The sequence below is a fragment of the Marmota marmota genome, unplaced genomic scaffold (assembly GCF_001458135.2).
Source record: "Marmota marmota marmota unplaced genomic scaffold, marMar, whole genome shotgun sequence".
In the NCBI taxonomy this organism is placed as follows: Eukaryota; Metazoa; Chordata; class Mammalia; order Rodentia; family Sciuridae; genus Marmota; species Marmota marmota.
Genome location: NW_025999900.1, coordinates 44540447 through 44566746, shown reverse-complemented (window position 1 = coordinate 44566746; position 26300 = coordinate 44540447). Strand labels below are relative to the sequence as shown.

Here is a 26300-nt window from a genome sequence, read left to right as displayed (position 1 = left end):
GATGTGGACTTCACTGAGTCAAAGGATATTCCAGTTTCAAATGTGACACTGCCAGTATGCTCTCCCTGTGCTTAACAATCATTCTAGTTCTTTAGTTTCTTCTAGACCCTTCATCTATTTAGGAACCGTGCTCTATGTAATTTCCTTAATACTTCTCAAGTATTCTTCCCTTCCTTACTACTTAGTTCAGGCCATTATTATTTTTGCTTGTCTTACCACAGCAAAGTCTCAGCCCATCTATTTTGCATTTGTATTGCCTGCCAGAAAAAAAAACAGACACATCATGTCTGCTGTTCTCTTTCCTCTACATATACACATAGAAGTGTACATGCTTACAATCTTTACTTGGCTTCCATGGTCTTCTGGATAAAGGCCAACCTCCTTATGGCAAGCTTGCCCCTTTGCTTACCTTCCTAGTCTAGCCTCAATTCTCAGGACCAGAATACTGAAATAAAAAGTAAACAGTTCAGTTTTAGCCATTATATTTATTTTCAATATAAAATAACCATTATCATGCCTTCTCAAAAATCTTCCATGAAGAACTACTTTTAGTCCTCCTAATATGGCACATTCTCTCTTATCTTGAGAACTTTCATGAACATTCTTCTTGTGCCTGGAGCACTGTACCCTTGACTAAGTTCTATTGCTTTCAGATCTCAGCTTATTCTTTATTATTCCAGGATACTCTCCCTGATCTTCCCTGGCTACGTTGACTCTCTCCTCTCTAGTCCCAATGTTTTTCATAGCTGTTTAACACATCATTTGACTATGAGCTGTTGTAGGGCAAGGATTGGATATTTTATTTTTTCCTCTTCAGGTACATTAGTGCCTGAAAGCTTATTACACAGGCATTTACCAGTGTTTGTTAGGTGAATAATATCAGTATTCATTGTATAACAGAAAACCACTTCTTGCCAGGTGTGGTGGTGCATTCCTGTAATCCCAACAACTTGGAAGACTGAGGCAAGAGGATTGTCAAATTCAAGGGCAGCCTTCCCCATCTATCGAGGCCCTAAGCAACTTAACAAGATCCTGTCTCAAAAAATAAAAAGACTGGAGTTGTAGCTCAGTGGTAAAGCTGGGTCAATCCCTGGTATGGGGGGAAAAAAAACTTCATCTGAAGTCATTGAGGAAGCATAATCTACCCTACAAAAAGAAAATGAGAGGCCCCTATATGTGCAGGATTTATATTGGAAAGCTTCACTTGACTCTAGCATTTGTTTTAGTGCATGTCTCCTTATGAGATAATTATTTCACTGGTATGATGTGCTACCTCTCTACTCTCATCAGTTAGGAAAAAGCAACATTTTGGGACAATAATTTGACATTGGCAAATACAAAATATTGTAACATTATGAATTAAATACAGCTTTGCATTATATTTCAAAAATGGAAACAAAGAATTTTGTCTGGTTTATAGGAAATGTCTGAAAATATTTTTATTTTTGTGACAACCATCTATATTGATAGTTATATAAAAAAATAGAGTTAAAACTGAACCATTTATTTTTGGATTTCAGTACTTTGACCCAGTAAAGTCTCTAAAGCTTTGTTCCTTTATACAGTGACATTATTTCCATGCTTATATGCTTGACTATAATGCAACCACTAGAACTGAACCCAAAACTGGTACTATAGAGAAATACCACTCTCAAGTTCACACTGTTTTTTTGTTTGTTTATTTATTTATTTATTTATAGTTAAAAGTGGATGGATTAATGCATGGAGTTTTGGAATGCATTTAATAATTCAAATTTAACTGAGTACACATTATATACCATTGGTATTTTGAGTGTGACATTACTTGATTATTCAGCACTATCTTGAGCTTTGTACAATGTTTAACATAATTGATTCTACCTGTAAAATGCCACTAGTGTTCCACTCAACCACCATTGTCTTAACCAGAAACACCTTCTACGTTTATAAAGACTATAGGAGGGGAGCTGGAGGTGGCAGCAAAACCCTGTATGAAAAGCATTGATTTTTTATTTTAAAAGAAATGGGAATCGACTACTTACTGTACAAAATGGAATTTTAAAAATTCATGATCATTTAGGAGACTTATACAGAATTCTCAACAAAAGATGAAAATGGTTTTTGGGATTTTTTTTTATTTGCACTGTAGTGCAAAGATTCCTAACTTATCTCAGGAATCTGACCGTAGAATTCTCACTGAAATATTAATTGAGAGCAGGAATGGAAATTCTAGCCAGGCACAGTAGTGCATGCTTGTAATCCTGCTACATGAGGTTGCAGCATGAGGATTGCAAATTTGAGGTCAGCCTCAGTGACTTAACAAGATTCTTGGCAACTTAGCAAAACCCTATTTCAAAATTAAAATTAAAAAAATAAAAGACAAGGGATATAGTTCAGTGGTAAAGCACCCCTGGATTCATTCCCTAGTGCCCCTTCCTCCGAAAATGCCAATTTTAGCAATAAGTATTAAGAGGTAAAGAGAATAAGTCAGGATTCCACAAGGTAATATTTATATCAAGTTGTAAGGCCACTGATCTCTGTACATTTAAAGTAAGTACTGTGAATATGACTTGTTGGTAATACAAAATTAGATAGAAAAAAGTTTCTTGGAATAAATCTTGATAGAACTAAATGCTTCTCTCCTTTTCAATTATGAACTTCAGTGACAAATCTTGAAATAAAGGCCCTAGTATATGTGTTTTTCTTTCTGAAATAGTTTCATAGAAAATGTTATATACATGATATTACCTAGAAGAATGCTCTCTAACTACATCCTAAAAAGAAAAAAAAAAAACCCTAACAACTTTAAACTGACCCTATGATAAATTATTAATTTTTTATGAGAGCTGGGGCTGTGGCTCAGAGGTAGTGCACCTGCCTGGCATGTGTGAGGCACTGGGTTCAATTCTCAGCACCACATAAAAATAAATAAATAAAATAAAGTTCTATCAACAACTAAAAAAAAAAAAAATTTTAAATATTTTTTATGATTACATAAAGTAAGACTAAAGATAGCATTTTCTGTTTTACACAGTGTGTATGTTGACAGATTCATCCTTTCAGTTAGTCTAGTTCTTTGCCTATTTTCAGTAATAAGGAATTATCTGTTTTACAGAGGAATTCCTCCTTTATCTTATTCACAAAGCTCATTTATGCTTCTGCCTTCAAGGATATATTGTAGTTTTCAGATAACCCTATCCAGCCCCATTACCTCCTGGAATGTACTGAGTTTTAGCACATTTGGTTCTCAGGCTATAAAAATTGGGGGTTTTATAGTTAATTATCGTGGAGGAATCTTACTCTTCAGATGTCCTTCACTCAGCCTTGTGAGATGGTAGAATCTTACTGATGCTCATTTAAAGGGTTATTAACTTTGGAATACCCAAATAAGAAACAGCAAATGGCTCTTGTTTGCTAAATTAGTATTGAGACTTTATGTTGAACTTATATGACTACCAGGGAACCATTTACTTAGAATCTTCCTATAGTGATTGCTGTATGAAAATGATTATTAACCCTTCATAGTCTAGGTTAATCATAGTTAAAATGATTATTAACCCTTCATTGTCTTCTGTAGTGTTGTTATATAATTTTCAATTTGTGTGGTATGGATTTTTCCTTCCTGAAAAGAAGACATTTGGTGTTTGTTAGAAGCTGTGTAATCTTTTTTTTTTTTTTTTTTAAGACATTTATTATATTTTTAGGTGTAGATGGACACAACCCAATGCCTTTATTTTTATGTGGTGCTGAGGATCGAATCCGTGTCGGGCCTGTGCTAGGCGAGCGCTCTACCGCTGAGCCACAATCCCAGCCCGATGCTATGTAATCTTAATGTAGTGAGCCTAACTTCTCATTAAACTCAGCTTTAGGGTCCCTTCCAAAATAAACCTTGAAGGATGATAACATTAATAGCTCACATGTCAATAGGATATCTTGTGCTAAATTTGTACTTTCTTACCTGATCCCTCTTCTCATTCCTTAGACAAACAAGCTAAAGATTTCAGTTTATACCTATGAGGTAGTTTTTTCCTGGGAAAGCAGTAGCTTATATAGAAAGTTCTTAGCTGAACACACTGGTATACACCTGTAGTTCCAGCTACTCTGGAGGCTGAGGCACATTGGTCCCTTGAGGCCAGGAGTTCAGGGGCAGCCTGGGCAATCTAGCAAGACTCCATTTCTTGGGGCTGGGGATGTGGCTCAAGCGGTAGCGCGCTCGCCTGGCATGCATGCGGCCCAGGTTCGATCCTCAGCACCACATACAAAGATGTTGTGTCTGCCGAAAACTAAAAAATAAATATTAAAATTCTTAAAAAAAAAAAAAAAAAAAGACTCCATTTCTTTAAATTAAAAAAAAAAAAAGTTGGTCCTATAGTACCTAAAATATAAGTACCTGTAGCATGTGATAAAGCTTCTCTAAATTAATTTTATTCATTAATTTGTACAAAAAAATTAACTAAATATCTCTTAAGCATTGTTATAGGCATCAGAAATACTTTCATGAATATTTTCATCTAGTACAGCTATAATCATCATGCCTATCTCTTAGGGTTGATACTAAGGTCAAATTAATTAATGTATATATTAAAACAAAAAGTGACATAATATGTGCTCAATAATGTTAGCCTTTTTTAAATAGGGAAAATAGTAAACAAGTAGAATAAATAAATAATTTCATACTGTGAATAGCACTTTGAAGACAGTAAAGAGTGGTGTGAAGCAGAATGGTTGAGGAAGTGGCTGCTGCTTTAACAAGGCTAGTCAGGCCTCACCAGTATGGGCCCTTTTGATCTTATGCAGAGATGAATAACTGGGGTCAGTATTCTGTAAAGGTTCAGAACTGGTGGGAAAGCATGTTTAAGGAACAGAAGAGCTGTATGACCGAAACATGCATGAAGGAGTGAGAATTTATGGAGGGAGATTGATGCTGCAGGCAAAGCCAGGTCAGGTCAAGTAAGCCTAAGAATGTCTTGGTCCACTGTTTGAAATGGGAAATTAGGAATAATATGAATTTCCCTAAACAGTTTTAAGAACTGTCATATGATAGAACAAAATTATTAGTATAAGATTTTGACTTATAGTTTTCTTCTGTAGAAAACTTTGGAAGGTTTCAAATGCTTAGGAATTTTAATTTCTTTCATATTTGTAAGTTGTTCTTTTTTGTCAAAGAATTCTAATTAAAGCATTAAAATCTAGAATGCTTATTATTTTTAGTGTTTAAATTTCTGTGATCTCTTTTTCTTTAAAATCTGCTGTATGCATTTTTTTTTTTTTAACTATAGAAGTCTGTGAAAGCAAGTAATATTCTGTTTGTTGGGGGCCTATCACCCATTGTCAGTCTAAAAGAATCTATATTAAGCCTAGCAGTCTTAATTTTGGGTATAAAATAAGTTATGTATATAGGATGTATTTTGTTTTTTCTCTTTCATTTTTGTCTTCTCATGGAAGAGAATGTTCTGCGTTTTTTCACTGTGGCACATATTCATTTTCTTAGTCTGTGAATAGAATTGATGGCAGAAAAAGAGAAACATTATAAATACGATGAGGTCAATGAAATTTTCTAGGCCCAGTGAATTTGGAAATTATTTGGTAACCTGACTTAAATTCTGATGAGTTTTTAATCCGAGATAATGGTTCTTTGGGCAATTTATATCATCATTAATTTCAAGTCCTAGTGAGCCTCAAAAATAGAGATCACTGATGCATAAGATTTTGTTGGCACAATTTATTTGGATTCTGACTTGATTAGAAGATCTCAAATAATTTAAATGCATGGGGTCAAAGGAAAATTATTAACTTACAGCCCAGGCAGCAATTTGTGTATATAGTTTAAGCTTTCTTGGTTTTAAAATCAAAAAGACAAAACTGAGTGTCCTAAATTTATAAGTGTGCTGAGAGGACATGTTGACATCTGGAATGACTTAATGAGGTTGCATTTTTTCATTCTCTGCTTGCTTGTGTTTAAACATTTCAGGTCATTTATAGCAAATACACTGACCTGGTTCCAAAGGAGGTTATGAATGCAGATGATCCAGACCTACAAAGACCTGATGAAGAAGCTATTAAAGAGGTAACTGGGAATTGATATATATATAATTATCTTAGATGACTTTTTACATCCTTATTAACTTCCAAACCACTCAGTATGATGTTTCTTATTTCAGATAACAGAAAAGACAAGGGTAGCCTTAGAGAAATCTGTATCGCAGAAGGTTGCCGCAGCCATGCCAGTTCGAGCAGCTGATAAACTGGCTCCTGCTCAGTACATCCGGTATGAGGCCTGGAAGTCTTAATTTCTCTTCAGACTTCATTTGACTTAGGAGTTCTGGTATTCATTCAATATCGTACATAGTCATAATTATAAATGAATTGTCTTGAATAGGGACATCTATTGACTCTCCTTGCAAACAATTTAAAGCAGAATTTTTAAAGATGTCCACATTAAGATGTATGTTGTTATTGATGTTTTCAAAGTATTTTTTTTTTATTTTAGAAAATAAGTTACTTGTGGTATATGATCCTAACCACAATTGTTATAGTTTTCCTATTGAATATAATAGACGACCTTACAATCCTTCTAAATTTTGAGGGGCTTCACTCAACTAAATCTTTGTGTGGACGAATGATTCACATATAGACTTTAAAGAAAAACTCAGAGCTGCTAGGGCTGCTGCCATTATTTTTTCTCTGTTTCACAACTTAATCAAAAACTGCTGTGAGATGCCTGCTGGGATTTTTATGTGGGTAGTTTTTCCTCAAATACACACTTAGAAAATAGCTACTATTTCTAGACCTCCTCTCTGTGAAACTGAACAATTATACTTTCCATGTTAGAAAATGGATGAGGATGGATTGGTGACAATCTAACCACTCCAGTTTACATTGTTTGTAACTCATAATTCCTGCTAATTCTCTTATTTCTGTTCCTGATGGCTCTGCTTAGATATTTCGTAATTTTCTGTTAATCCTTTGTGAAGAGATTTGAAAATGTAGTCTCTTAAGATTATAATAGGAAAATACCTACTAAAAACTTGAATTAGTTACACTCTTATTTTCCATCTACTTTCTTTAGGTACACACCATCTCAGCAAGGAGTAGCTTTCAACTCTGGAGCTAAACAGAGGGTTATTCGAATGGTAGAAATGCAGAAAGATCCAATGGAACCTCCAAGGTTCAAGTAAGTAGATTGTTTCACAAGACTGAACCACTGTTCTTAAAGATATTAAAGGAGAAAAATGTCCCAAATGTTCTTAAAGGTATTAAAGGATATTTGATATATAATGTCTTATATTTAATATCTTATATATAATATCTTAAAGATGCTAACCACTGTTCCTAAAGATATTAAAGGAGAAAAATGTTCTGGTTAAAAAGTGGGATGCATGGTGGCTCACCTCTGTATTCCCAGTGACTCAGGAAGCTGAGGCAGAGGATTGCAAGTTCAAGGCCAGCCTCAGCAACTTAGAAAGGCTCTGTCTCAAAAATACAAAAAAAGGGCTGGGGATGTGGCTCAGTGGTTAAGTGCCCCTGGGGTTCAATCCCCAGTCCCCCCAAAAAAGTAGGGGCTGGGGCTGTAGCTCAGTGGTAGAGTGCTGCCTTGCATGTATCAGGCACTGGGTTTGATCCTCAGCACCACATAAAAATAAATAAAGATACTGTGTTCATCTACAACTAAAAAAATTTTTTTTAAAGTGTATTAATACAATAGTGTAGATGAATCTCAAGATAATTATGCTGAGTAAAAGGTAAAAACAAGTACATATAGTATGATTCCATTTATATAAAACCCTAGAAAATGGAAACTAATCTATGGTAATAAAAGGTAGAACAGTGCTTGCCTGTGGAAAAGAAGATGGGGTCAGAAGAAGGGAGAGACAAGAGACATAGGTAAGTGCAATGCAGAAACTTCTGGAGCGATGGATACGTTCACTGTGTTAATTGTGATACTGCCACAGATGTATCTTTCTGGCAAAATTTTAATTAAATTTTTTTAAAAATTTATTTTTTAGTTGTAGATGGACACAATATCTTTATTTTATTTTTATGTGGTGCTAAGGATCGAACCAAGGGCCTCGCACGTGCTAGGCAAGCGCTCTACCACTGAGCCCTAACCCCAGCCCCAAATTTTAATCAAATTTTACACTTTAAATATGTATAGTTAATTATATGTCAGTACACATATTGTTATTATGTAACAATAATGTTGGGATGTCAGCTGAGTAACAATGATGATAGCATTGATCATATTTTAATAATTGCTGATGCCAAATGACAGGTATAGATGGACATTCATTATATCTGTTTTTGCCTGTGTTTAAAGCTTTACACAACAAAAAATAAGAAGGGGAAATTTGAGATATAAAAACTAAAAGGGCCAAAAAGTATATCACTCTCTGATAGTGTTTGATTTCTCCTTCAGGATTAATAAGAAAATTCCCCGAGGACCACCTTCTCCTCCTGCGCCTGTCATGCACTCTCCTAGTCGAAAGGTATTCTTTGCTGTAGTTCATGATCTCGATTTTACTCATGCTTATTAATTTCATAAATAACCTCCCTGTGCCTAAAGATACATGTCACCAAACTGTTAAGATTTCTTTTGTCAATATCAAATAATGACCCAGTCAAGACTACAAAGAACTGTTTCTAGAATGCATATGAGAATGAATGTGAAATGTTAGCTATTTTATTATTAGTAGCTTAAACCCTTCTTCTAATGAAATGAACAGGATCTGTTTCACATGAAGGATATCCCATATGAGTACCATGGGTTCATTAGGTCTCCAACTGATAATATTAAGGGACTTTTTTTAGTACCCCAAAAGAACAAGTTTTCATCTGAAAGGTAACACATAACTTTGTGGAAAAATACCAGCCAGCATTTTTAAGTGTCAGAGATAATTTCTAGATTCTTTTCCATTTTTTACTATATTAAAATTTTTAATAGAATCCATGGTATGGGAACACAGTATATAGTGCTACCAAAACAAATGGAATTTTACACTTTGACAAAATCTGTCCATTAATTGTTGTAAATGGAAGAGTCTTTGATGAGAACGATCATACTTGGGTTTTTAGCTAGACTGTGAATCTATAAAAATATCACACTTCTCTTGCTCTTTTCTCAACTCAGATGACTGTAAAGGAACAACAAGAATGGAAGATTCCTCCTTGTATTTCCAACTGGAAAAATGCAAAGGTAATTAATTTAGTAATTGTAAGATTAGTCTCTAAGTATTATAATCTACTACTTCAGTTGAAACTTTAGCACCTTATCTAAATGATCTCAGAAAGGAATGCCAGGGACTGAGGGTATATATAGCTCAGTGCTATAACTCATGTTTAGCATGTATAAGACCATGGGTTTGGTTTCTAACACCAACACCAAAAATTTAAAAGACCAATTTATATGACTTTCTAAAATATAAATGTTAGTATGCCAAGCTTATGATTACCATGTAGACTCCTTTGGTGTATTTTAGCTATCATACTGGGCACAGTGGTGCACACCTGTAATTCCAGCAGCTCAGGGGGTCGAGGCTGGAGAATGGTGAGTTCAAAACCAGTCTCAGCAACTTAGTGAGGCCCTAAGCAACTTAGGGCGACCCTTTCTCTAAGTAAAAAGGGGATATGGCTCAGCAGTTAAGAGCCCCTGCGTTCAATCCACGATAAAAAGAAAAGAAAAATGGGGCTGGGGATATAGCTCAATTGGTAGATTGCTTGCTTCACATGCAATGACCTGGGTTCAATCCCCAGCACCAAATCCCACCCTCCTGCCCCCCCCCCCAAAAAAGAAAGAAACCAGTCTCAATGATGATGTGAGAAAATAACAGTAAATGTTTGGATATTTTTAGTACTTTAATTTTCAACTATTGGTCTCTGTTTATAACATTGCAGGCTTAGGCTATTTAAATCCTACAGAAATCTACTAACCAAAGCCTCCAGGAGTTATTAAGAACCTGTAAAATATGGGATAAGTTGACTAATCACTATATCTCATGCTCCAAATTATATTGTGATTCTATTTTTGATGGGCGAAAAAGGCCAATTTAACCCTTGAATTAAATGTAAGTTCTTCCTTAAAGAAAGTGTTGTTCTCATCCCACAGGAAGGTTGGCTAGTCTGATTTAGTCTGATTAGTATATACGAAAGTATTTGGTATATTAAGTATTTGATTCTGTAACACTTTGTTTTGTTAGGAGACCATGGACTAGAGGTCAGTATTTGGAAATCTAGTCAGAAATCTGGAAGAACAAAGGAAAGCCTCAAGAATCACATGGATGTTGAAATAACATCCATGTAATGTTACCGACATGGGATGAAAACTTCAGAATGTAGAATCGGGTTTTTTTTAGGGTGTGATATTTTTATTTGGTAACTCTAATTCATTCATCAAATGTTTTATTACTGTCTTTACAACTGAAATACGCAATTTTTAAGGGGCTTAATTGTGTTGAAACTACAGAATGAAGCAAGGAAAACCTTTATATTAGTGGTAAAATTTAGCAGTTGCCTAAATTGTACTTTGCAGAATTTCAACCTTAATAAAGGTTCACTTACTGGTTGAAAGAAATTCTCCTTCTAACTAATGGACATTTATTTTTTATAAATTATTACCACAGACTCTAACTAAAGGATCAAGGTTTAGAAACTCAATTACCTACTAAACTTTATCTTTTTCCCCCCATTTACTAAAACTTAGAATCTAGTAAATATTGAAGCAGTATGGCAAATTAATATCCTAAGATTATTGTGATTTGGGTGCTACCTTTGTGTGACTTGATACTTCTATTCATGGAGTAGCTACTTGGCTGTTTGAATAGTGATTTTCTTTTATTGTACTTCACATGAAAATCAGTTTTTTCCAGAGCTTGGGCTCTGAAGACATGCTGTCAGAGTTTAAATACTAGTTTATCCATTTACTATTCATACGACTTTAGGGACATTACTCTCTATCTCACTATTTTGATCTGTGAAATGTTAATAATATTAACAGCTTTATAGTTTTTGTGTCAATTGATGCCATAGAGGTAAAGTGCTTGCTTAATCCTCCATACAAAGCACTCATTGTTACTTGCTGTTATTTTTCATAATTGTGAAGAAAGATATAAGAAAAAAACTTTATGTGGTTCTTAGAATGGACGGGTCTTAATTTCATTTTACGTATTTATTGTAGCTCTTCTGTGACTGGTATTTTCTGTCTGCTTTTACCCTTCCTAGGGTTATACAATTCCATTAGACAAACGTCTAGCTGCCGATGGAAGAGGACTTCAGACAGTACACATAAATGAGAATTTTGCCAAACTGGCTGAAGCGCTGTACATTGCTGATCGGAAGGTTGGTCTGCTATAATTGTAATTTTTTAAATTAAATTTGTGGTAATTTGTAAACCCATTCTTATTTATTTAATGTAATCTTAATTTAGCTCCAGTACTGAATGATGATTCAGCTACCTAGGCTGATCCAATTTTGCAGAGATTGCTAGGTTCTGTTCTGTATTTTATAATTTTCCTGTTTTAGATGTAGATGTTCCCAAAGGGGGGGGCAGTTACAGGATTAATTGAATGCTTCATAAAACAGTATAATGATATTGAGTGTTGATATTATATATTAAATGTTGTATGTGTTATGTATTAAATGTTATGATATTATATATTAAATGGTATTAAACTGTGAACTTCAAGTTCACATGGCATGTGTTTAGCATGTAGAAAAGATTGTCTTCTATATCATAATGAATTCCCTTATAAACATTATCTCTTTAAAAACTTAGCCAGATATGAGGGCACACTTGTGCAATCCAAACTGCCCAAGTTTGAAGCCAGCCTGGGCGCCTTAGCAAAATAAAACAAGAAAATCTATCTCAAAATAAGAAAAAAAGCGGGGGGGGGGGGCGTTTCTAGGTACATAGCTCACTGATAGAGCACTTCCCTAGCATGCATAAAACCCTGGATTTGATCCAAAAAATACATAAATATCAATAAATATACATATCTCTGTTAGGCTTAAGTTTTATCTTGAGTTAGATTAAAAAAAATTGTTTTTAATTTTTTTTTGTTTTTGTTCTTTAATTTTTCTGAGAAGAGGTCTGTTAGTTGTCCAGACTAATCTCAAACTTCTGGGCTTAAGTAATCCTTCTACCTGAGCCTCCTAAGTGCTGGGGCAATAGACATGCAGCTCTGAGCTAGCTAATTTTTTATTTTTAGATTTTTTATGAGAATGCATTAGTGAACACTTGACTTACAAGATTGATTGGGGTCACAATAGTTTCAGCCATTAAAACACTCCCCAGGGTGAATAACCTACCTTGCACAGTTTTCTACGCAGGATATCTTATTTTAATCAGCAGTAACAAATATGAATTCCGTTTAATTGCTCTTCCAAGCCATCTTTAGTCATGGAGTTGGATGATAGCTGTAAATATTTGCCCCACAGTAGTGTCCTATTTAATGTCATATTTTTACTAACAGGCTCGTGAAGCTGTGGAAATGCGTGCCCAAGTAGAGCGAAAGATGGCTCAAAAAGAAAAGGAGAAACATGAAGAGAAACTTAGAGAAATGGCCCAAAAAGCCAGAGAGAGGAGAGCGGGGATCAAAACCCATGTGGAAAAAGGTACAACATTCTCTTGGTAGAATTCACTTAATGAACAGTATGTGTCTCATTTTAGAAAACCTCTTTATTGTCTTTTTGTTTTTTAGTTTATACAAAAGTAGTAAGTATATATAAAGAAAACTGATATTTCAGAAATAGTGTAGAAATGGAAAGTAACCTCTACCTTACGAAGCTGAAGCAGCAGAAAATAAGAGAGTATATTTGAAGGTGAGCCTTTCATGTGGGAGTGTATACTAGAGTTTTCAGGGGTTTTAAGTCCTGAGCAATATACAGTTGGCCCTCCATATCCTCAGAAACCACATCACAGATTGAACCAACTGGCCGAAAATGTTTGGAGGAAAAAAAAGAAATAACCTGTAATCTAGAGATGATTGAAAGTATAAAAGAGACTTGTAAGTTTTATGCAAATAACCACCTCATTTTATATAATAGGATTTAGTATGCATGCATTCAGGTATCCCTGGTAAGTGTTAGAACCAGTTCCCAGGAGATATCAAGAGATGGTACTTTAAAAATCACATTATTATTTAGCCAGGCATGTTGGCACACTGCTTTAATCCCAGCTGTTGTAGAGACTAAGGCAGGAGGATCACAAATTCAAGGACAGCTCAGGCAACTTGATAAGACCCTATCCAAAATAGAATTTAAAAGACTGAGGATGAAGTTCAGTGATGGAGTGATTAGTCTCCATGTACAAGAGCCTGGGGGCAGGAGGGTATTAGTCAAGTGATAGGCTGGTGGGTTGTTTTGGTTTTCTGTTTTAGTTTTCTTGAAATTTAGAAGGAGAAATGAGGAAGTCAGCTTGCCCATATGGTAAAATAATTCAGAGTTTTTCTCTCTTACAGGCTAATGTATTTTCTAATCATTAAAAATTCCAGTGCTGCCGACATGGTGGCACACGCCTGTAATTTGGGAGGCTTAGACAGGAAGATCATGAGTTCAAAGCCAACCTCAACACCTTAGCGAGATGCTAAGCAATTCAGTGAGACCCTGTCTCTAAATAAATACAAAATAGAGTTTGAGATGTGGCTCAGTGGTTGAGTGTCCCTGAGTTCAGTCCCCAGTACCCACCCCCCACCCCCCCCAAAAAAATGCTGCCAGTGCTCTCTCCAGTTCTATTTAGTGGTCTCCATTGGTGTATTAATTCTATCGGAGTGGGGTGATTAATTCTGATTAAAGAAAACTTGTTAGGGTGATTTTTGCTTCCTTAATAAATCCTGGTCTAAGGGCTGGGGATGTGGCTTAGCGGTAATGCACTTGCCTGGCATATATGAGGCACTGGGTTTGATTCTCAGCACTACATACAAATAAAATAAAGATCTTTCAACAACTGAAAAAAATTTTTAAATAAATAAATAAATACTGGTTTGGTTCAAGTATTCATTCTTTCATTAATTCAGTTAACATTCTGTGCCTACTATGTGTAGGGTTTTTTTTCTAGACAAAAGATTTTTCACTTGACATTGTTTGGGGGTGGGAGGGCAAGCAGTTAATTTCTGCTGAGTGTAGACAGACAAAAAATTAATCATACAGTAATATTTATAATAATATAATAAAAGGTAACAACTGCTACAGCCAAAAATAAAACTGGGAATCGGGTATAAAAGTACCAGGAGAGGGTGTTCAGACTGGGCCTCCTTCTGAAATGATAACACTGTCACAAAAACTTAAAGATTAAGGAAGTAAGCCATGTGGCTATCTGGGGAAGAGTACTCCAGGTAGAAGGATAAAGGAAGTGCAAAGGGCCTGAGTTAGGAGTATGCCTGTGTGCGCAGAGAAGCATGGGGAGACCAGTATGGCTGAGAGTGGTGAGGAAGGAGAGAAATCAGAGATGTCCGGATAGTTAGGACAGGTGGGAAGAATAGTGCCAGCCAAGATCACATGGTCTTTCAGCCATTGAGAGGACATAGCTTTTACATCAGTGACAAGAAAAACAATTGAAGGGTTTTGAACAGAACAACATTGCCAGCTTTATTGAGGTATAATTGACAAATGAAAGTTACATGTATTTAAGTTGTACAGTGTGGTATTTTGGGGGGGGTTTTGTTTGTTCATTTTGTTTTGTGAGTCTTGCTATGTTGCACAGGCTGGGCTCAAGAGATCTTTCCTCTTCAGTCTCTCACGAAGATGGGACTAGAGTTGAGCTCAGTGATATACCCAGTCTAAATTTTCTAGGCATTGTTTTTTTGTTTTGTTTTGTTTTGTTTTGTGTTTTGGTGCTAGGGATTGAACCCAGAGCCTTGAACATGCTATTCATGTTCAGCAGTAGCATATAATCTACTGCTGAACCACACACCCCAATGAATAGATTCATTGGATGAATAGATTCTGGAGAGCTAATGTACTACATGGTGACAGAATCTATTCATTCAGTTCACCCCAATGTAATGTTCTGATATATGTATACTTCATAAAAGTTTGCCTCTGGGATGAGGCTGGGGCTCAGTAGTAGAGTGCTCACCTAGCACATGTGAGGTACTGGGTTCAATTTTCAGCACCAAATATTAATTAATTAATTAATATAAAGGTCCATCAACAACTAAAAAAAAAAAAGGAATGTTTGCCTCTGTTTAGCTAATTAACCTATCAGTCATCTTGAATAGTTAGGTTTTATTTTTACCTTAAAACTACACACATTTATTACTGAAATGAATTTCAGGGAAGTTAAACTCAAGGTGTTAGCAGTGCTGCTGCTTCTTGAAGGCATTCATTTCCATGTCTTTTCTAGTTTTAGGGGCTCCATGTTCTTTTGCTTATGGCCACTAGCTAGCAATCATGTTGTTCTGATCTCTTCCAATGTCACATCTCCTTCTCTGCCTCTCCTGCTTTCCTCTTTTTTAAAAATTAGATTTTATCTTTCTAAAAAAGTTTTATTGGTGTATTTTTATTATACATGATGGTGGGATTCATCATATTCATATATGCATATAATATAATTTCTCCAGTCCCTACCTTTACCTCTCCTGCTTCCTTTCCTATTATATGGTAGTTTTTATATTTTTGGTGAGAACAATTAAAATGTGTCAACAAATTTCATTTATTCAATGTAGTATTATTAAATACAGTTATCATGTAGTACATTAGCTCTCCAGAATCTATTCATCCAGCNAAAAAAAAAAAAAAAAAAAAGACTGTGGCATGGGCATAGGCAGAAGCAGAGAAATTATTTGGAAGGCTATTAATAATAAACTGGTATGAGTTAAAAGAAGGAATCAAGAATGGTGGGATTCATCATATTCATATATGCAAATAATATAATTTCTCCAGTCCCCACCTTTACCTCTCCTGCTTCCTTTCCTATTATTTGGTAGTTTTTATATTTTTTTATATATAAAGTATGTTTTATATATTTTGGTGCCAGGTGCAGTGGCACAAGCCTGTAATCCTAGCAGCTTAAGAGGCTGAGGCAGGAGGATTGTAAGTTCAAAGCCAGCCTCAGCAGTGTAGCAAGGCCTTAAGTAACTCAGTAAGACCTTTCTCCACGTGAAATATTAAAAAGGGCTGGGATAGTGACTCAGTCACTACACACCCCTGGGTTTAATCCCTGGTACCAAAGAAAAAAAATGAATGACTCAACAACTTTTGACCTGAGCAATTGGGAAGGATTAAATTTGCCATTTACTAATACTGGGGAAACTACAAGGGGAACAGGATTGGGAAGGAAAGATTAGGAGTTTGATTGAGGACATCTTAAATTTAAGATGGAGGTGTTAAGCATGCAGTTAATTTTGGGAGTCTTAAGTTCAACTGTAAGGAAATAACTAAGGTTGCAAGTAGTAACCCATGTCCCTGAATAATATGAATGACTTAATGAGGTAAGATATAAATGCCTGCCTGTTGTTCTAAATACTTTACCAGCAATTTAGAAGTAAAATTTGTTAGACAATGGATGTAGTTCAATAGTAGAGTACCTAACAGTCACAAGGCCCTGGGTTTAGTCCTGTGCACTGCAATAAAAGAAAGAAAATTTACTTTATCTTAAGTTGTCTCAAATGATTAAAAATAAAAAAAAATAAAGTAAAAAACAGAATGGTTCTTAAAATAGAGATAATACCTTGCACCCTATCAGATCATAATGGAATGAAATTAGAAATCAATGATAAAATAAAAAATAGGAGCCACTGTAAACACCTGGAAACTAAATAATATGCTACTGAATGATGAATGGATAGTAGAAGAAATCAGGGATGAAATAAAAAAAATACTCAGAGTGTGGGAATGGTGATGGTTTCTGTCTCACAGCAGGAGATGGCCTGCCCTAGGAACTTCCTGTGCAAAGGTGCAGATCAAGACTGCCCAGTTGCTATGGTAACTCCTTGCTTAAAGGAGGTTCTATGTAAGACACAGGACTGTCAGTCTTGACTCTGAGTTCAGACACCAGCTGCTAGGGCTAGAGAATTATGAGCACCAGAAGATAATTATAATTGTCTTCATCCTTCAACCTGCCTACTTTGAAGAAACTTTATCACAGAAAACCCTTTTGATGATAAAACTTACATATTAAACGTGCTGAACTAACTCTAGGTCATTGCTCCTCCATCAGAGGTTGATGTCCCACTTGGTCCCAGCTTTCTCTCTTTTAAAAAAAAAAAAGTTCTACACAAAAAGAAAGTATAGGGGCTGGGGATATACTACTCAGTTGGTAGAGTGCTTGCCTTGCATGCACAAGGCCCTGGGTTCAATTCCCAGCACCACAAAAGAAAATAAGTATGGGAGGTAATGGGTTTATTAGCTAAACTGATTTAGTTATTTTGCATTATAAGCATATGAAAACATCATACTGTATCCCATAAATATATACAATTATTATTTGCCAATTTAAAAAAAAAGGAAGAGTCTGTTGCCAGATATTAGTAGTTAATATTTATTGTACTTAATATAAGCAGTATACATGTATTACCTCATATAATCTGTATAGCAACCTTTATGCAATGGTGCTATTATTGTTACTGTTATACAGAAGAGGAAATTATAGGCCAGAGTAGTTAAGTAACCTGCCTAAGGTCACATTGTTAATTTTATCATGTAGAAACGGGATTTGATGACATAGGTACAGTAGGAATAAAGATGGCAGCAAAAGGTTCCTTGTTTATTAGAATCTTTCAAAATATAAGGAAAAATTTATGCATAATTCTTTTTTCCTGACAATGAAATTTTCAAACATCCAAAAAAATTGAAAGCACTGTGTGATGAACACTCATATCCACCCACCTAGATTTTACATTGGATATTTTTAATAATTACCATCTCTAAATTTGCTTTGTCACATATACTCATGTTTCTGTCCAATTATCAGTCCAATGTACTACTGTACATAGAGACAATGTACATGAAGACAACAGTGCTATATACTTCAGTATACAGAATTCACATTCAAAAAGTTCTTATACAGCTCAGTGTGATGGCACAATCCTGCAATCCCAGCTACTCAGAAGGCTGAGGCAGAAGGATTGCAAGTTCGGGACCAGTTTGAGCAATTTAATCAAAACTCTGTCTCAAATTGAGAAATAAAAAGAGATGGGCATAGCTTAGTAATAGAGCACCCCTAGGTCCGATCCTCTACACCTCAAAACCAAACAAAAATTAAACTAATACTGCTTATTAGATTTAAATTAATTGCAAGTAAGATTAAAAAGGCTGAATGAATGTGACTACAAAGAAGTACATGGAATTTTCTCTAAAGTTAAAGAATATTCTCGTATTTAAAATATTAATGAATAATACAGTAATGAAGTGATTTTCAACTGTGTCCACACAGAGGATGGGGAGGCACGTGAGAGAGATGAAATCCGTCACGATAGACGAAAAGAAAGACAGCATGACCGGAATCTTTCTAGGGCAGCTCCTGATAAGAGGTATGTGTTATTTGATGTACATACAAATTATAAAGAGGTCCTTTTTATATTAACTTTTGGAACAGAGTTTTACTCCACTGATAGCAGTTTTGCTTTTTCTCCCTTTTATTTTTAGTTTGATAATAAATTGGCACCTAATTTTCTTGTGCTTAATGGGTTTGTCTTAGCAGAATTGACTATCCCTAGAATTAGTCCTTTCTTCCCTCACTTTATAAGGTCAATTAGAATTAAGAATGGGAGCTGGGTGCGGTGTTACATGCCTGTGATCCCAGCAACTCTGGAGGCTGAGGCAGGAAGATTGCGAGTTCTGAGCCTGCCACAGCAAAAAAGCAAGATGCTAAGCAACTCAGGAGACCCTGTCTCTAAATAAAATAGGGCTGGGGATGTGGCTCAGTGGTCAAATGCCCCTGGTGCAATACCCAGTATCCCGCCCTCCCCCCCAAAAAGACTGGAGTGTATGGAATGTGGATAAAGGAATTTAGATGAAGATTGTGAAAAGGAAGTAGTGAATGAGACTGCTCTGAACTGTTATTTTCCTATTTCAAATGGTGAGATAGATTATTTGCCTATGTTTTTAGATAGGAAATAAACTACCATACCTTTATTGACATCCTTTCATAATGCAGTGCTGTATCCAATACCAGGGTGTGGGGGAGTGGGGGGTCAGTTTTGAAAGAAGTGAAAATTTGAGCAGCTTATTTGGGAAAAAAGCATTCACAATAAGTTACAAAATGGTATAAAACAAATAAGTACATGTGTGGGGACATAAAGTAGAAATTGTAGTTAACAGATACTGAGGAGCACAATTGCTAAAAAGTCAAGGAAAGCTATAATACAAAAGTGAAATTCTGAGTGTTGTTCAAATGTAAATGTAAAACATTTTCCTCTCAACCAACTTCCATACTCTATACTCTGGTCATCCTAAGAGCTGATGCAATCCGTTTTTTAAGTCATATCTTAAATCACATCTGTTGGTGTTGGTTGTTGTTGAAGTGGCATATTTCATCTCCCTTGATAAGTGTAGTCATGGAAAAGCAAAGAATCTGAATTCAGTGTTGTGGGTAAATCTACAAATTAGAAGAAAGAGGAATTAAATGTGAAAGTTTTCAATTAATGACACTCTTGGTTAGAACTTTCTAAGTTGAAAAGATTAAAATGGTTTTGTACCATAAATTGAGCCCTTAAAAACCGGTAAAGTGACTGAAAATTGGTAACATAGAAAAGCCATAAATAAATTGGGCTGGGCTGGGGATGTGGCTCAAGCAGCAGCGTGCTCGCCTGGCATGCGTGCAGCCCGGGTTCGATCCTCAACACCACATACAAACAAAGATGTATCTGCCGAGAACTAAAAAATAAATATTAAAAAAAAAAAATTCTCTCTCTCTCTCTCTCTCTAAAAAAAAAGAGTCTTTAAAAAAAAAAAATAAATAAATAAAATAAATAAATAAATAAAAAAAATAAATAAATAAATAAATTGGGCTGGGGATGTGGCTCAAGGGGTAGCGAGCTCACCTGGCATGCTCGGGTCGCTGGGTTCGATCCTCAGCACCACATAAAAATAAAATTTAAAAAAAAAAAAAAAAGATGTTGTGTCCACCGCAAACTAAAAAAAAAATAAATATTTTAAAAATTTTCTCTCTTTAAAAAAAAAAGCCATAAATTTGTGATTGGATGAAAAGCACATTGTCTATGGAAATAATTAGACCTGAACATTTAGTAAAATTAGTGATGACAGTTACCATGGTTTCATTCCAATGTAGAGTGTGTACGTACTGAAATGGTAGAGGAATTAAATTAAGCCGAATATTGAAAATTCAGAGTAATCATTGACGTGTTTTCCTCAAATTCTAGTAGGATAAAATTATAGAATGTGGTTAAGCAAAAGAAGTGATTGTAGTATGTGGATGATGATTCAAATGAGGCGTCACTTAGCATCCACTTCCCAAACTTTTGTCTAATGATAGCAAGTATAGACCATAGCAGTTTCATAGTTTAGCATGGTTCTCTGGTGATTGTTTGTCCATAACAAGAACCAATCTATTGAAAGTTTTTTTTGAGCTAACAGAAGAGTCCTAATTGTAGAACTCTGCCTCCTCTAATCGTGCATCTGAAATGCTATACCAGCTGCCAACCTGATTACACATTATCAGGAAATTTATGTTCACATGATATAAACATATTCATTTCCTTTGCTTCTGAGATTGGTTGTATTTAAATTGAATATATTCAACTTCTCTGTAAAGAGTGTTCAGTTAATTATATTGTGTTTCAAATAGGTCAAAGCTGCAGAGAAATGAAAATCGAGATATCAGTGAAGTCATTGCTCTTGGTGTGCCCAATCCTCGGAATTCCAATGAAGTACAGTATGACCAAAGGCTTTTCAACCAATCCAAGGTACAAGGAGTTTAGAAACAGCATGGTTTGTGTGTTGACATGAATACCTATCCTTAGGGAAAAGAAAATTTAACATGTCTTAGATTTGGATTGCCAAAATTTGGCCAGTGTGGTGGCAAAAAATTGGATGTTGTTACTTAAGAGACAAGATGAAACGTTTCTGATTGTGACCTCTTAAATTTGGATACAATTCAAAGCATTCAATAGAAAATGAAAGAAATGGGGTGATAAGAAATTACGTGGTTCTGGTGTATGGATTTTTTTTTATTATATATATAATTTTTAGTTGGACACAATACCTTTATATATTTTTATGTGGTACTGAGGATCGAACCCAGCATCTTGTACATGCTAGGCAAGCGCCCTACTGCTGAGCCACTACCCCAGCCCTGGTGTATTTACCTTGTATTTGTAAACTAGAACCAGTGTTCTATAAAACTACCTTAGTTTTTTTGATCTGTAGATTCTTTTTTAAGCTACAGAAACATTTCAACTAGAGAGCTTTTAAAAATGAACCTTGAAAACTGGACTAAAGTACCAGACTGATTGGTCAGAAAATCTAATTTCTAGTTCTGGGGTCATTAACCAGCTAGGACACTATTTTTGCTCCTTTGTGGTACTGGACCTTATGTATGTTAAGCACACACTGTGACACTGAGCTACGAATCCAGACACACTCTGTTTTAATTCACCTAATGTTGATTAGTAACTATGCATATGTTAGTGGGATCAAAAATAGATGTGCCTTTCCCTTCAAGGAATCCATAGTCTACGGGAGAAAACAGCAGAATGACAAGCAATGCCTCAACCTCCAGAGTAGTGGGGACTACAGGTGTATGCCACCACACCTGGCTCACAGGGTTTCTTGTTGTTTTAAGCATTGAGATAATATAACTAAAAGACTTAGAAAAATGCCTGCAGTATGAAAAGCACTTGACAAATTATTACAATTATTTTAGAAGAACTTACTTAAATGTTTTCTGATCTACCTAAAACCTCCAAGTCATAATTAGCTTTGTCCTTCTACATCCCAGTTGAACTAACACTTCTATATTTGTAACCACACACTTGGTGGTGGTGCTTTCTAATAATCACCTACTCATGAGGCTGAAGTAAGAGGATTGCAAGTTTGAGGATAGCCTGGGCAATTTAGGGAGATCCTACTTCAAAATAAAAAGGGCTGGGAATGTAGCTCCATAGTATTATAGCAATTACCTAGCATATGTGTGAAGTCGAGGGTTCAATCCCCACTATCACCAAAAAACAAAACCATGTGAAGTCATTTAGCTAATAAATGATGTGATTAAGATTGAAAATTGAATGTCTTGACCCCAGAGATTTGTTCTTAACCACTATATACAATGACAGTTTATCAGCCTGAAAAGGGAGGTTGGTTTGAAGGTTTCACTTAAGTATTTTCAAGACTCACCTATTATAAGCTTAGGCTGAAAGCATTTAAAAATTGTTAGGAAAATTTTTTTCTTGTTGATTTCAGATGTTCATTGAAATTCTCAGATTAGGGGTATAACATTCCTTACTGTAAATGGCATCAAAGAACTATTTTATCATTCTTTCGTCTTCTTGCCACCATGTAGATACAAATTAAAGTTTTTGAGTACTTGCTTATAGAAAGAAACATCCCTTTTTTTTAATATTTATTTTTTAGTTCTAGGTGGATACAATATCTTTATTTTTATGTAGTGCTGAGGATCAAACCCAGTGCCTCACGGGTGCTAGGTGAGCACTCTACCACTTGAGCCACAACCCCAGCCCCAAGCATCCCAGTTTTAATGACTGCTTTATTAATTACAACTTGAATTCCTTTGTCTCTAGGGAAGGACCCAAACATCATATGAACAAGTTTATGTATTTGGGATTTTTTTAATGAAGACCTTTTTTTAATTTGAAGTTAAGGTTTTTTAAATGAGAGCTATAAATGAGCATTTATTACTCATAAGTGTAATCAGATTTTTTTTAATAAAATATATTTTCATTTATTTTCCCACAGGGTATGGACAGTGGATTTGCAGGTGGAGAAGATGAAATTTACAATGTGTATGATCAAGCCTGGAGAGGTGGTAAAGATATGGCCCAGAGTATTTATAGACCCAGTAAAAATCTGGACAAAGACATGTATGGTGATGACCTAGAAGCCAGGATAAAAACCAACAGGTACCAAGGCAGACAATTCAATTTTGGTGTTTACACCCATGAAATAAGTGGAGGTTCATAGTCCCTTCTGTTTTTCCCTAGATTTGTTCCCGACAAGGAGTTTTCTGGTTCAGACCGTAGACAGAGAGGCCGAGAAGGACCAGTTCAGTTTGAAGAAGATCCTTTTGGTTTGGACAAGTTTTTGGAAGAAGCCAAACAGCATGGTGGCTCTAAAAGACCCTCAGATAGCAGCCGACCCAAGGAACATGAACATGAAGGCAAGAAGAGGAGGAAGGAGTAGACATACCTCTCTTCAAAGTGAATGAACTATTACACATAACCCTAATGATGCAAGTCATGGGGGAACACTTTGTAAATGGTCGGGAGAAAAACCAAACCTGGGTATCAGATCCCAGTGCTACTTTTTACTACGGGCGATGAGGGGACTAAAAATTCTACTTTGAATTATTTAGCTTTTTTAAAACAGTGGGTTGTGTTTGTGCTTCTCCCTCCTTTTAGCACCTGCAGAACGTACAGCCCACACAGAATTAAGACCATTTTGTGTGACACTAGTAGTGGGGGGGTAATATTTTACATAAGAACTACTTATGAATAAGGTTCCAACCATGATGAGGAGGATGTTCACATATTAGGACTGTGCCACCAAATGAATTTTGCCCCTATTGTGCTATTTTACTTTGGAGTGGGGAAAATAAGGTCTTGCTTAGTACAACTATTTGTTAGAAATAAAAACATTTAGACAAAAGTCTCAGTTAAATTTATTTAATTGGAAATAATCAGAAATCTTTCTCTTCATCAGATGTTTGGTCACCTTGCAACATTTTTCGTCTTTGAGCTTGAATGTAGACCTAGAAAAAAAAAAAATCAAATTAGCACTGTAAGAAAAGGCAATGTGTGCAAAAAAATTAAAACTTTAGCAAGTTCCATTTTATAAGAATGCCTTACTAAGGACTGAGCACCAGTGACTCAAGCAGTTATTTGTACCTTGTTGTTGGGAGACTACCTGAACTTTAAAATGGTAAATAAATTTGACACGATATCTTATAATTATAAGTAGAGAAGTCAGGATTTCAACCCTAGTTTTGCCCAATTTGAATGTGCACTCCTGTTTCCACTGCTGGTATTATTTATACCTTGCTACCCATTAAAGATCTTCTCACTGAGAGTATACCTCAGTGGTAGAGCACATGCTTAGCATGTGTTAGGCTCTGGATTCAATCCCTAGCACTAAAAATTAAGGGGTCCTCCTGTTTCTCCACACTTTTTAGAAGTGAACACTCTACCACTACCACTCTTAGCAAGTATTAGAGAAGGTTTTCAGACCTAAATTTCCCCAAATTCCTGTCATTCCACATTTCTGGCTTATTAAGTAATACATGGAAAGCTCATAATAAAGAAGCATTTACCTTTACTCCATCAATAATATGATTTTCCTGTTGCATTGCATTCTGAAGTTCTTCTTCTGATGAAAAGTGAATCCAACCCATACCTTTATGAAAGCCAGTCTCTTTGTCCTGAAAAATTTTAATAACAAAGGAAAAGATTAATCATGAACTTGAAAAAATTTCCAGGAACTTCAAATCAAACAACTTTTTCATTTGTCAAAACCGGATTATAGACAAATGTCAAATAACTTGCTTTAGTATATATTTACCTTCCTCCAGGATATATACCAGTGTCAACATTCTGCTTTTTTAACTGTCACTGGAGAAGATAAGGATAATGAGGTTTATGCATTATTCTAGATGCAGACCACAGTAACAGCCAAGGGAAACTGATTACTACAGTACTCAGACTAACCCCCTCATTCCTAGGAACTAGAAATAAGCCCCAAAACCTAGCTGCATCTGACATTTCTGAAACTACAACCTCATCACCACTACTACACTTGTATCACATGTTCCTAACAAAAGACAGGAAAGTAAAATATTATCTTTACATAGCTAGACTTCTGGTTAATTTAAGCAATTTGCTACTTTCCCTTGCACAGTACTTCTCAAAGTATGAATGATGTGGAAAATAGAGTCTTGTGCCTGGAGGCACACTGCTGTGTCCCTTTAGCCATCCATTAAAGGACAGGCTGGGGAAGATGATCATTTGGTTCTCAATCTTGCTAAAAGTTGTTTTGTGGAAGACCAACCTTGCACGTGACTGGGTCACACTCCCGGCTGGGTACTAAGGCACTCAGTCACAGAAATGTGGCAGAGCTTTCCCCACCCTTCTTGGGTTCAAGGTTCGGTGTTTCCTGCATGGGTGTGTCTTGCTACAGCCCCGTGGGTGAAACTATGCTCACCTGTTCCTTTGTAATATAACCCCTTGCCCTGTTTAGGATAGAATCTTCCATGGAAGTGCCTTGTGTGTGTCCCCTTCTCTTACTGTGCCCTTGGGTGTGGCCTACCCAGGTATCAGTCAACCTGCTGAAACCTGCTGAAACCTGACCCCTTGCCTCATTTGAATAACTTCTCCTCACGTGCTCTCTCTCTCTTCCTGTGGACCCTTAAGGTCAGGAGTCACCACAGTGACCCCAAAGAAAAAGGTATTTGTGTCTCTTATGTGGTTATTTCGTGCAGCCCAATTAGCCCAGTTTAACTGGAGTTTAACTGGAGTGACTCCCTGAGCCGGCAGTGTTTTACCAAAAAAGTCAAAAGACTTAGATATTGCTCCTGTTCTTCAGAGTGTTAACCAAGAATGCAGGAAAAGTTTCTGGTGATTTCCCAGTCATCTCATCATTTACTTTCCTACCTGTGATAGATGCCTCCATTGGATTGACCCATTTCCACAAGTAAAGGCATTTAAAAAAAAAACAAAAAACTGAGTGTTTTAAATTTTAGATAATATATTCCTAAAAAAGAAACCAGGATTTCCAACTTGCATACAATAAATTTAACTTGAATTAATTTTTTCCTGTTATATTTTGTTTAGTGTTTTACCAAGAATCAAAGCCTTTTTATAAGATCTGTTCATCCTGGGTCCTAAATTCATTTTTAGTGGCAACCAAGAAAAATCTATTCACTTTTATTAGAAGAAACGTTTGTAAATGCACTTTAAAAAATTTAGTTTTTAAACTTATAGAAAGCTATACATTCACGTCTGTAATCCATGTTTCAACTATAAAATTCCATTATATCAATGACTTTATCTAGTCAGTCTCACTGATAAACATTTAAATTTTTTAGTTGATTATTATTAATGCTGCTTTGAACGTTTTTGAACATATATTTTTGTAGGATAAACTCCTACAAATAGAATTGTTAAAGCAAATACAAACCCTCTTTTTTTTTTTTTTTTTTTTTT

At 35.6% G+C, this 26300-nt stretch overlaps 2 protein-coding genes across 2 annotated transcripts in view; one reads left to right on the top strand and one right to left on the bottom strand.

Annotated features, from left to right (window-relative positions):
* Nucleotides 1–23751, top strand: part of Snw1 (SNW domain containing 1) — a 35987-nt gene extending 12236 nt beyond the window's left edge. Inside the window, exons 4-14 of the mRNA XM_015494425.2 lie at nt 5951–6046; nt 6141–6247; nt 7049–7153; nt 8396–8465; nt 9107–9172; nt 11194–11310; nt 12444–12585; nt 18344–18440; nt 20717–20834; nt 22843–23006; nt 23088–23751. Of these exons, the coding sequence (XP_015349911.1) occupies nt 5951–6046; nt 6141–6247; nt 7049–7153; nt 8396–8465; nt 9107–9172; nt 11194–11310; nt 12444–12585; nt 18344–18440; nt 20717–20834; nt 22843–23006; nt 23088–23286 (1281 nt within the window). The 3' untranslated portion in view covers nt 23287–23751. The remainder of the gene's footprint in view (nt 1–5950; nt 6047–6140; nt 6248–7048; nt 7154–8395; nt 8466–9106; nt 9173–11193; nt 11311–12443; nt 12586–18343; nt 18441–20716; nt 20835–22842; nt 23007–23087) is intronic.
* Nucleotide 23752: 1 nt separating this feature from the next.
* Nucleotides 23753–26300, bottom strand: part of LOC107149628 (SRA stem-loop interacting RNA binding protein) — an 8415-nt gene continuing 5867 nt past the window's right edge. Inside the window, exons 3-4 of the mRNA XM_015494437.2 lie at nt 24413–24520; nt 23753–23854 (exon numbers count right to left, since the gene is read on the bottom strand). Of these exons, the coding sequence (XP_015349923.1) occupies nt 23783–23854; nt 24413–24520 (180 nt within the window). The 3' untranslated portion in view covers nt 23753–23782. The remainder of the gene's footprint in view (nt 23855–24412; nt 24521–26300) is intronic.